At 37.2% G+C, this 13,227-nt stretch overlaps 1 protein-coding gene across 3 annotated transcripts in view; it reads right to left on the reverse strand.

Moving 5' to 3' along the window:
* Positions 1-13,227, reverse strand: part of Usp34 (ubiquitin specific peptidase 34) — a 224,002-nt gene that overhangs the window by 186,000 nt on the left and 24,775 nt on the right. For all 3 annotated transcript variants that reach the window (XM_076832908.2, XM_076832907.2, XM_076832909.2), the window contains exon 2: positions 7,811-7,898. In XM_076832908.2, the coding sequence (XP_076689023.2) occupies positions 7,811-7,898 (88 nt within the window). The remainder of the gene's footprint in view (positions 1-7,810; positions 7,899-13,227) is intronic.

Raw genomic sequence — 13,227 nt, forward strand, 5'->3', positions numbered from 1 at the left:
AAAGTGCTTTCCAGCAAAGTGACACACTGGATTCGATTCTCAGCGCCACATAAAAGTAAATAAATAAAATAAAGGTGTTGTGTCCATCTACAACTTAAAAGAAATTTTTTTGAATACATTTCACAGCTCAATTCACAATAGCTAAACTATGGAACCAACCTAGATGCCCTTCAACAGATGATGGATAAAGAAAATGTGGTACATATACACAATGGAATATTTTTTTTTTAATATTTGTTTATTTTTTTTGGTTATCAGCAGACACAACATTTTTGTTGGTATGTGGTGCTGAGGATCGAACCCGGGCTGCACGCATGCCAGACGAGCGCGCTACCGCTTGAGCCACATCCCCAGCCCTACACAATGGAATATTACTCAGCCTTAAAGAAGAATGAAATTATGGCATTTGCAGGTAATTAGATGGAACTACAGAATATCATGCTAAGTGAAATAAGCCAATCCCAAGAAACCAAAAGCCAAATGTTTTCTCTGATAAGCAGATGCTGAATCACAGTGGATCAGGGATATAGGGAAGAATGAAGGAACTTCAGTTTGCATAGAAGCGAGGGGGGGTCCCATGGGACCAAGGACAGAAGAATGAGACCGACATTACTGCCCTATACACATGTGTGATTGCACTACTGTAGTGATTATGCACCATGTACAGTCAGAGGAATGAGAAGCTGTGCTGCATTTATGTACAATATATCAAAATGCATTCTACTGTAAAATAAATTAAAAAAAAATACATTCCAGCTTGACATGGTGACACATGCCTATAATCCTAGCAACTCCAGAGGCTGAGGCAGAGGGACTATGAGTTTAAAGTCAGCCTCACCAACTTATTGAGGCCCTAAGAAACTTAGTGAGATCCTGTCTCAAAATTTAAAAATTAAAGGGGTCGGGGGGGGGGCTGGGGTTAAACACACCTGAGTTCTATCCCTGGTTCCAAAAAAATATATTATTTTTTCCCAATGCATTTATCTAACATCATTTTCCCGAGCCAGATGCCTATGAAAGTATGAAAGGGCTTATAGTATTCAAACTCAACAAAACTTGTTTTATAAGTGTGCTAATTTCTGAAATGGACTTTTAAATAGTGGTCAATATCAATATCCCATGGTATATATACACAATGGAACACTACTCAGCCATAAAGAAGAATTAAATTATGATATTTGCCAGTAAATGGATCGAACTGGAGACTATTATGCTAAGTGAAATAAGCCAATCCCCAAAAATTAAAGGCTGAAATATTCTGATATGTAGATGCCGACTCATAATGGGAGGGGTGGGTTTCACCAGATTGGAGGGGAGAGCATGAGGGGAAAAAAGGGAGAATGGAAATGGGAAAGACAGAATGAATCAGACATAACTCTCCTATGTTCATATATAAGTGCACAACTAGTTTTTAACTCCACACCATGTACATCCACAAAAAAGGGAAGTTATACTCCATGTATGCAGTATATGTCAAAATACATTCTACTGTCATATATAACTAAAAAGAATTAAAAAATAAATAAAAAGTATCAATATCCCACTAGCCAACAAATTTCTCCATGCCAAAATAAAAGGTAGAATCTCTGAGTGAAGTACAAACATTGAACTATTTCTAGCTTGAAAACACAAAGATCTGATGGAAACTCACCCTAACATCCAGAGTTCTTTTAAGAAAAAAAAAATCCTAAAATAAAATTTAAAAGTAGATAGGCAGGAAATGGCAAAGAGTTCTGAATGCCTGCTAAGAAATGTGGAATTTACAAGATATAAAACTAAGTCTTTTTTGTAATAAGCTTAAAAACAAGTTTAAAAAAAAAATAGCAACATTTCCAACATGAAAGATACCCTGTGATATCAATGCTTTTGTCATTCACTGTATCTATATCTATCTATCTATATATATATATATAAATTTTTTTTTGAACCAAGGGCCTTGGGCATATGAAACAAGCACTGTACCAACTAAGCTATATCCCCAACCCACAATATTCTTTTTAAACCCCTACATACTTGTGTGTGTGTGTGTGTGTGTGTGTGTGTGTGTATGTGTGTGTGTTGCTCAGGGATCACAAAATAACCACATCTCCAGTACCTTCTTTTCTTATATACTATTTCCCCAATTCATATTCTTGTGATGCCCAGGGCATCACAAAATAACCACATCTCCAGTACCTTCTTTTCTTACATACTATTTCCCCAATTCATATTCTTCAATTTATTCTCCCTTTTATTCACCATTCTCTAAGTTAGCTTTTCTGCTATTCCATTCCCAATACTAAGGAGCAATTAATCAGATAATAAATCAATATATATAACTAACATATATAACTAAAACTAACTTCCCTGATCATACAAACAAAACAGTAGTGGCATCCATGATTCTTTTTTTTTAATATTTTTTAGTTATACATAGATACAATATCTATATTTTGTTTATTCATTTTTTAAAAGTGATATTCAGGATAGAAACCAGTGCCTCACATGTACGAGAGAAGTGCTTTGCCACTGAGCCACAACCCCAGCCCTTCATATGACTCTTACACAACAATTTAAAATGATGACATGGGAGGGGCTGGGGATGTGGTTCAGTGTTATAGGGTTTGCCTGGCATGTGTGAAGCCCTGGGTTCAACGCCTATCACAAAAAAAGAAAATAAAATGAAAACAGGTAATATCAGATGATATGGAGAGATGGATCACAGTTTACTGTACAGGAAAACATCAAACTTACATATAGAAAGATAACATTTTTGTAAAATTTTCAACTGTAATACAGGTATGTGTTGCATACATGTAATCCCAGCTACTCTGGAGGCTCAGACAGGAGGACTACAAATTCAAGGCCAGCCTGGATAACTTAGCAAGACCCTAACTCAATAAAAGAAGAGCTGGGACACAGCACAGCGTTAGAGCACTTGACTAGCATGCTCAAGGCCCTAGGTTTAATCCCCAGGACCACAAAAATAAAAGGAGGATAAAGATTTTTTTTTTTTAACTTTATTACTCACAATATTATACCAAGGACATTCATAAAAACTTACCTTACCAGTTGTTATGATGGAGAAACAGAAAGTTTGTCTTTTTAACTTTGATTCTCTATATTTTTCTCAAAATGTTTTTGTTGTTTTAACAATGAATGTATCATTTAAATGAGAAGAAACAATAATACAAGCAGGGCATGCTGTTGTACACCTGTAATCCCAGCAATTCAGAAGGCTGAGGCAGATGGACTGCAAGTTCCAGGCTAATATTGACAATTTAGTGGGATTCTGCCTCAAAATAAAAAAATAGGGGCTGGGGATGTGGCTCAAGCGGTAGCACGCTCGCCTGGCATGCATGTGGCCCGGGTTCGATTCTCAGCACCATATACAAACAAAGATGTTGTGTCTGCCGATAACTAAAAAATAAATATTTAAAAAAAAAAATAAAAAATAAAAAGGACTGAGTAGGCCCCATGTGTGGCCCACACCTGTAATCCCAGTGGCTCAGGAGGCTGAGACAGGAGGATTGAGAGAGTTCAATGCCAGACTCAGCAAAAGCAAGGCACAAAGCAACAGTGAGACCCTGTCTCTAAATAAAATACAAAGTAGGGCTCAAGATGTGGTTCAGTGGTCAAGTGCCCCTGAGTTCAAACCCCAATAGCGTCCCCAAAATTAAAAGGACTAAGGCGGTAGCTCAATGGTAAAGCACCTCTGGGTTCAACCAATCCCCAATACCCAAAAATAAATTAATTAATTAAAGATTAAAAATAAGCATATTATTTGTAATGCTTATAAGCATTTAATCCTTGTCAACACATTTTTTAAAGTTCGTAGGTAATGAAGCAAGACTTTAATCCATGTATATCTGGCTATAAAATGCTGCAACCACTATATTCTTGTTGGGCATTTTGAGATAAAGCAAAAAAAAAAAAAATTAGTAATGTGATGAAAACCTATGAACTACTGGTCTATACTATACATATCACAATTTCCTTTATAATTTAATTACCAACCACATGCTCTTGGTTAAAAAGTCCTAAAATAGGGATTAAGAATATACACCTAGGGGACTATAGTTCATCTGTAGAGCTCTTACCTAGCACATGTGAGACAATAGGTTTAATCCTTTGCACCACATAAAAATAATAAAAGTATTCTGTCCATCTACCACTAAACAAAATGTTTTAAAAAGAATACACATCTAGGGCTGGGGATGTGGCTCAAGCAGTAGCGCACTTGCCTGGCACACGTGCGGCCCGGGTTTGATCCTCAGCACCCATACAAACAAAGACGTTATGTCCGCCGATAACTAAAAAATTAATATTAAAAATTCTCTTTCTCTCTTAAAAAAAAAAAAAAAATACACATCTAGGAAAAAGTGAAATGGGAATAGCAAAATGTAACTCCCAATTCAGCTCCATCAATAACTGTTGCTAAAACTCTAGGAAATCGATTTTATTTGTCTGAATTTCACTACAATCAGTGGCATACTTACAGATTCTGAAATCAGAAGTGTGGGTTTTTCTTAGTATAACATATTGCCATTGGGCTGTAGTTATAATTCAAAATTATGACTCAAATACATTTCTCAGTAAATCACTTTTGATTATTAATTTTAAGTCATTAACATATTAGTAACATGAAATATTCATTCATTTGTTCAACTTATATTGAAAGGAATAGCAACCACTGCTGAACTTGGTCAAAAGAAATATATGGTTCATATTCAGAAAAAAGATTCCAATAAGGAGAGATACCACTTTATTTTTTTTTTAATTTTTATTGTTGGTTGTTCAAAACATTACATAGTTCTTGATATATCATATTTCACACTTTGATTCAAGTGGGATATGAACTCCCATTTTTACCCCGTATACAGATTGCAGAATCACATCAGTTACACACCCATTGATTTACATATTGCCATACTAGTGTCTGTTGTATTCTGCTGCCTTTCCTATCCTCTACTATCCCCCCTCCCCCTCCTCCCCTCCCCTCTTCTCTCTCTATCCCCCTCTACTGTAATTCATTTCTCCCCCTTATATTTTTTTTCCCTTTCCCCTCACTTCCTCTTGTATGTAATTTTGTATACCCCTGAGGGTCTCCTTCCATTTCCATGCAATTTCCCTTCTCTCTCCCTTTCCCTCCCACCTCTCATCCCTGTTTAATGTTAATCTTCTTCTCATGCTCTTCGTCCCTACACTGTTCTTAGTTACTCTCCTTATATCAAAGAAAGACATTTGGCATTTGTTTTTTAAGGGACTGGCTAGCTTCACTTAGCATAATCTGCTCTAATGCCATCCATTTCCCTGCAAATTCTATGATTTTGTCATTTTTTAATGCAGAGTAATACTCCATTGTATATAAATGCCACATTTTTTTTATCCATTCGCCTATTGAAGGGCATCTAGGTTGGTTCCACAGTCTTGCTATTGTGAATTGTGCTGCTATGAACATGGATGTAGCAGTGTCCCTGTAGTATGCTCTTTTTAGGTCTTTAGGGAATAGACCGAGAAGGGGAATAGCTGGGTCAAATGGTGGTTCCATTCCCAGCTTTCCAAGAAAGAGAGATACCACTTTTAAATAATTAAAACACAAATTTTCCTGGAACAAATATATCTGCCAAAATTACTGATAGAGTGAAAGTTTGGGGTTTTTTTGTTTTTGTTTAAAAAAGGGAATACTGGCTGGGCACAGTGGCACACATCTATAATCCCAGTGGCTAGGGAGGCAGGAGGATCGAGTTCAAAGCCAGTCTTTGCAACTCAGCAAGGTCCTAGGCAACTCAGTGATAGCCTATCTCTAATAAAATATAAAAGAGTGGGAATGTGTCTCAACTGATATTTCACATTAAACTACTCTGCTAAACCCATTAATAACCTTGACTATGTCTAACAACATTCATTATGTATCAATGTATTTATTATATTCATTGATCACTGCACACGATGCTTTAAACATTCTTTTTTTTTTTTTTTTTTTAAGAGAGAGAGAGAGAAAGAGAGAGAGAGAATTTTAATGTTTATTTTTTAGTTTTCGGTGGACACAACATCTTTGTTTGTATGTGGTGCTGAGGATCGAACCCGGGCCGCACGCATGCCAGGAGAGGTACTACCGCTTGAGCCACATCCCCAGCCTGCTTTAAACATTCTTACCCATAAAAAATTTTAAGGACAAGTTTAAACTGTATAGGCACAAAAATGAAAAATTCATTATTGGGGTAGGGATATAGCTCACCAGAAGAGCGCTCGCCTAACATATGCAAGGCCCTGAGTATGAATCTTAGCATTCCAAAAAAGATTATTAGTCATGACCACTAAGAAATCACACTGAGGGCTGGGGTTGTAGCCCAGTAGTAGTGCATTTGCCTAGCATGTATGAGGCAGTAGGTTCAATCCTCAGCGCCACATAAAAATAACTAAAATAAAGGTATTGTGTCCATCTATAACTAAAAAGGAAAATATCTAAATTTTTAAAAAAATCACACTAAGGGACAGAAATCTGAAACCCTTTTTATAACCATTGGTTATATTAATCACCATGGTTTGCTGACCCTATATTCTCAATATATACATTATTTAGAAATCAGCTTGTGGCTGCTTTCAATAACGCCAGTAAGTTGGGAAGCTGAAACAAGAGGATCACAAGTTCAATGCCAGCCTTAGCAAATCAGTGAGGCCCTAAGCAACATAGCGTAATCCTGTCTCAAAAAATAAAAAAGGGCTGGCGATGTGCTCAGAAATTGAACCCTAGTTTCAATTTTAGTTACAAGAAAGAATGAAACCAGCCTGGGATTAGAGGCTTGCACCACTGCATCTGGATATATTTTACTTTTGAGACAGTAGGTTCAATCCTCAGCGCCTCATAAAAATAAATAAAATAAAGGCCGGTCTCCAATTTGGGATCCTCTTGTCACAGCCTCCCAACATAGCTGGAATTTCAGGCATGTGCCAGCATGGCTTGCACATATTCTTTGAAAGAATTAAGGTTGTTACAAGCCTTTAGCTGTGTCATAAAAATTTTCTCTCAAGCTGGGGATGTGGCTCAAGTGGTAGCGCGCTCGCCTGGCATGTGTGCGGCCCGGGTTCGATTCTCAGCACCACGTACAAACAAAGATGTTGTGTCCGCCAATAACTAAAAAATAAAATATTAAAATTCTCTCTCTCTCTCTCTCTCTCTCTCTCTCTCTCTCTCTTCTCTCACTCTCTTTTAAAAAAAAATTTCTCTCAAAATAGTTATTTTTCAAAATGTCAGTCACTCCCATATTCCTAAAAAATGAAGATGAGGTCAAAAAAATCATTTATTATGTTCATGTTTTTAAAACAAAAGCATGATCAGCCATATGAGTAAGGAGAAGAAAAGGAGATTTAACAAATACCGATACGTTGTCACAATGCTACAGGTATCCAATCTAGCAGGGCATAACAACACATTACTGTAATCCCAGTGACTCGGGAATCTAAGGCCAAAAGATCCCAAATTCAAGGTCAGCCCCAGAAATTTACCAAAACCTTGTCTCAAAATAAAAAATTTTAAAAAATTCAGGGCTGGGGATACAGCTCAGTTGGTAGAGTGCTTACCTTGCATGCACAAGGTCCTGGGTTCGATTCCCAGCACACACAAAAAATTAAAAGTTAAAAAAAAAAAAAAAAAAACGACTGCAGATGTGGTTCAGGTAGAATGCTTCTGGGTTCAATTCCCAGTATTGCAAAAAAATAATAGAGTTATCCAATCCAATAAATCCCTAAAAGAAAATTTGATGACACATAATGGCAATTTAAAATACAACTCGAAAAGTGATTCTTCAAAATATCTAAAGACACATACCTCTGTGTCCAGGAATTGATATAAGCAAATATTTTGAGAGTATGTTCCTTTCTGAGCTGCAGTCCATCACCACCTTCTATATCAGATACTAAAACAAAGAAGAAAAAAAAAAAGTTAATTATGAAATGATAAACTAATCTTAAAGCCAATACTTCAAAAGTAAAGCTTACATTTACAAAAGCAAATATTTCAGTTAATTCTTTTGCTTTCAACAAAGAAAATAAATCTTAATTTAATTACTGACTAATTTAAGCTTAAGAACAGATTTTTAACAGATGCAACTAAAGGAAAGGGGAATACTTTGCCAGTTATTCTAGTTATTATCTATCAACTCAAAACCCACCCTTCTGTTCTATGCTTTATGATGCTGGGATTGGGACCTTGCAAGCTACATTTTTCATTTCCAGCTGTCTTCCTGTTAAGATCCTCATCCAGTGCCTATGAAGAACTAAAAGAGTAGAAGGCAGGATAGAAAATGGACTTGTGAGCTTACTATCTCTGAAAGCATCACCTAGCAGCAGCACCCACTCTAGCCTCCAGCTTTTCTTAGCATTCCAAGAAATAATCTCTTGGTACCCTTCTAGGAGGTACCAGAGGTAGTCAAACAGAATGCCTTCCTTTAAGTCACTAGATTCTGACAACTTTCTTTGGCCTTTGTTCAGATAGTCTTAAGAAAAAAATTAGCTGCTTCCTGCAGTCTCTGTATTTCTACATGGTTCCCTCTTCCTTTGCCCTTTAAACACCCAACATCTGTGTAATTCACTCGCTTTATTAAACTCCTTTTTCAATTTTCTAACTGAACCTTGACTGACACATTACCAATTCATATAGACTATGTACTACTATAAAAAAGAATCAAAAGTAAAACTGAAAAAAGAAACTGCATTTAAAAAAATGCATTTTGAGAGCCAGGCGCAATGCCTATAATGCCAAGGGCTCGGGAGTCTGACACAGGAGGATCACGAGTTCAAAGGCAGCCTTAGCAACAGCGAGGTGCTAAGCAACTCAGTGAGACCTTGTCGCTAAATAAAATACAAAATAGGGTTGGGGATGTGGCTTAGTGGTCCAGTGCCCCTGAATTCAATCCCTTGTACAAAAAAAAAAAAAAAAAAAATTGCATTTTGGGGCTAGAGTTGTGGCTCAGTGGTAGAGCACAGTACTGACTAGCACCTGTGAGGCACTGGCTTTGATCATCAGCACCATGTAAAATAAATAAAGGTAGAGCTGCGGTTGTGGCTCAGTGGTAACGCACTTGCCTAGCATGCATGAGGCACTGGGTTCGATTCTCAGCACCACATACAAATAAATAAAATAAAGGTCCATCAACAACTAAAAAATATATATACATATTTTAAAAAAATAAAGGTATTGTGTCCACCTAAAACTTAAAAAACAATTGAACACATTCTGGCTAAAAATGGTGCAGATTGTAAAATATTTGATAATACAAGGTCAGCAATTTCTCTAAAGGGCCAGAAAGTAAATATTTTGGCTTTTGTAGGTCTGAAGATATCAGTCACAACTATGTAACTCTTCTACTGTATCATGAAAGAGACAGTATGTAAATAAGTGAGCATGGACAATATTACAAGAAACAAGTAGTGGCCAGGTTATATAGTTGCTAGACAAATAAAATCCAAGATTACAGAACACATGGCATTTAAATCTTCACTATGTCTGGATATAATCACTTATGCATTCATTTATATTTGTTGAGCACTGTGTTAATTACTAGATACATGATGGTGAATAAAACATCCCCATCTCATAGAACTTAATCCAGTGATGAAGAGGAAGAAAACAAGAAGTAAATAGATAAAAACATACATACATACATATTGTTTCAAGAAGAAACCAAGTAGGATGTTGTGCAGCAATTAATACAGGATAAGCCACCTCAGAATGGGGAAGTCAAGAGTACTCTGAAGAGGTGATTTTTAAGCAAATATTGAAAACTTAAGGAGTCATATATTTAAGAAAAAAAAAAAAGCATTCTAGGTAAAGAAGTTCACAGTTAAAAAGAAACTCCTGGATATTTGAAAAGAGATCCTTTAATTATCACTGTATGGGGGGACAAGGATGCAGACAACTAAACATATATATATGATTTCAGTGAAGAGTAAAAGTTTTACTCATTCAGAACAGTTTTAAATGTGTCAAGCTTCCAGAGGAATTCTCATAAATGCAGCACACTCACACACACACCCTTAGCAATAATTACAGGAAATGAAACAGTACAAGTGAAGATATACAGTAATTACACTAAACTACCTGGCTCAGCAGTGAACAATATTTATAACATCCTAATACATAACTATACTGATTTGGAAAAAATTAGAAGGGTGTGTCAATGACAAAAGAGCTAATCTACATCCATAGCAAAATCAACAGACCAACAAGGGAGGTAAAGGGGGTCAAATGTGAAAATATATATCAAGAAATAAGGGGCTGGGGAAGTGGCTCAAGCGGCAGCACGCTCGCCTGGCATGTGTGTGGCCCAGGTTCGATTCTCAGCACCACAAAGATGTTATGTCCACCGAAAACAAAAAAATAAATATTAAAAAATTCTCTCTCTCTCTCTCTCTCTCAAAGAAAAAAAGAAAGAAAGAAAGAAAATACCCAGGTGTAGTGGTACACACCTGTAATCCCAGCGGCTCAGGAAACTGAGACAGGAGGATCACAAGTTAAAAACCAGCCTCAGCAATGGCGAAGCACTAAGCAACTCAGTGAGACTCTGTCTCTACATAAAATACAAAATATGGGGGCTGGGGCTTGGGCTCAGTGGTAGAGTGCTTGCCTAGCACTTGTAAGGCACCGAGTCTGATTCTCAGTACCACATAAAAATAAACAAGTAAAATAAAGGTATTGTATCCATCTACAACTAAAAATATATATTTAAAAAAAAATACAGGGCTTGGGTTGTGGCTCAGCAGTAGAGTGCTCGCCTAGCATGCGTGAGGCACTGGGTTCAACCCTCAGCACCACATAAAATAAAGATATTGTGTCCACCTATGATAAAAAAAAAAAAAAAAAATCCAAAATAAGGCTGGGGATGTAGCTCAGTGGTCAAATGCCCCTGAGTTCAATCCCCAGTACCAAATTAAGAAATAAACTGGGCATGATGGCGCTCACCAGGCGATGTCAGAGCCTGAGGCAGGAGAATCACAACTTTAAGACCAGCCTCAGCAATTTAGCAAGGCCCTAACTAAGCATGTTAGCAAGACTATCTAGTACCAAAAAAAGAAAAAGAAAAAGAAAAAGGTAGGAGGGGCACAGCAGTAGAGTAAGTGCCTTACATAAGGCTCTGGGTTCCGCGCCTAGCACCATAAAGAGAAAAAGTACACGCAATACAATATTGTATATACCGAGGCGGGTAAAAGCTGGGAAGCAAAATCAGGTAAAATAGAAAGTGATCACCTTTAGGAGAAAAAACTGGAGTTGCAGCAATAGCTGTTGACAAGGCTCGCACACAGTACAAGTGAAGATATATAGTAATTACACTATTTAACTATTTAAACAATACACATAGGTGTACACTATTTAACTTTTTAAATAATACACATTATTATATAAAAACTAATGCAAAACACAAAAGATATATAGCCTGTTATTCAAATATGGTGGTGGGGGGGGGTGTTTGTAATGCTGGAGATTGTACCCAGGGATGCTTTACCACCACTTAATTTATTTTTTGAGCCCGGATCTTGCTAAATTGCCCAAGCTGGCCTTGAACTTGAGATCCTCTGCCTCAGTTTCCAAATCATTGGGATTACAGGCATAACCACTGTGCCCAACTCAAAAGTTATTTCTTATAAACAAAATTCAAACTACAACTATTCAGGGACTAAGATTTAAGGCATTTAAAATATCAAAACAGCTGGGTACAGTGATGCACATCTGTAAACCCAGCAACTCAGGAAGCTGAGGCAGGAGAATTTCGAGTTCCTGGGCAACTTAGGGAGACCCTGTTTAAAAATAAAAAATTTTAAAAGTGCAGATCAGGAGGCTGAGGCAGGAGGATCACAAGCTCAAAGCCAGTCTCAGCAACTCAGAAAGGCCCTAAAGCAACTTAGCTAGACATTATCTCTAAATAAAATATTAAAAAGGCTGGGGATGTGGCTCAGTGGTTCAGTGCCCCTGGGTTCAATCACCAGGACCTCCAAAGGTGGGGAGGAGGGGGGTTGGGGGAGTGTGTGGGGGGGGAGGGGGGAGTCAGTTGCTCAGTGGTTAAGTTTCCCTAAGTTTGATGCTAGTACGGGGGTTAGAAGAAGTCAAGCCATTTGTACCCAGATAGTTCACAGAATATACTTTAAGTCAAAATTTTAACTGGAGAGGGGACTTTAAAAAAAAAAAAAGAGTCTTATTTTAAAATGATTTTAGTACAGTGATAAAGAACTTAGGCTGACATGAATGAGATTAAAAATAGTATCCATAAGAGGTAAATGGAGCCAGGTGCAGTGGCACATGCCTATAATCCCAGCGACTTAGAGGCTGAGGCAGGAGGATAGTTCAAAGCCAGCCTTAGCAACTTAGCAAGGTGCTAGGCAACTCACCAAAACCCTCTCTCTAAATAAAATATTTTTAAAAAGGCAGGGGATGTGGCTCAGTGGTAAAGCAACCCTAGGTTCAATCCTGGTACCAAAAAAAAAAGGTAAATGGATACTTTGGTTAACAAACTGAACCTCCATGTATCAAAAGATCTAAGACAGATAGTCCCCATCTTCCAAAGGTTCAATTTAGAAATTTTCCACTTTATGATGATGCAAAAACAATACATGGTCAATAGAAATCATACCATTATATTCAGTAGGGTTAAACATTATATATGTTTAAACCTTAAATATGTTTTCAATTTATAATATCTTCAACTAATGATGGGTTTATCAGAAAATGATAAATCAAAGAGCAACGTAGTATTCAATTTCAAAAGATGAATGAAAAAGGTAAAGTTTCCAACGAATACAGACAGTAAATTGTTAACTTTTAAAACGTGCACAAATGTTATGGACTCATATACAAGTATAGTACAAATACACTATAACGATGCACACCAGCATCAACAAAGGTTACCTCAACAGGAAATGGATAAAGCTAAAAGATGAGAATGTGCTTTTAGAATTTCTATTCTTTCTAGAAGCTGGTAGAGCGTATGTGAGGCTCTGTTCGACCCCCAATATGGGGGGAGGGAATAGTTAGATACCCTTCATTTCCTCCATACACATACACACACCCACACATATAATCCCTAAAAGTACTATTCCTCTCTAGAGATTTTCATGTATCTGTGGGTTTTGTTTTGTTTTGGGGGCGAGGGTGCTGGGGATTGAACCCAGGGCCTTGTGCATGTGAGGCAAGCACTCTACCAACTGCACTATATCCCCAGCCCTTCTAGAGATTTTTGAACTTCACAAAGATCT

Source organism: Callospermophilus lateralis, chromosome 14 (assembly GCF_048772815.1).
Source record: "Callospermophilus lateralis isolate mCalLat2 chromosome 14, mCalLat2.hap1, whole genome shotgun sequence".
Lineage (NCBI taxonomy): Eukaryota > Metazoa > Chordata > Mammalia > Rodentia > Sciuridae > Callospermophilus > Callospermophilus lateralis.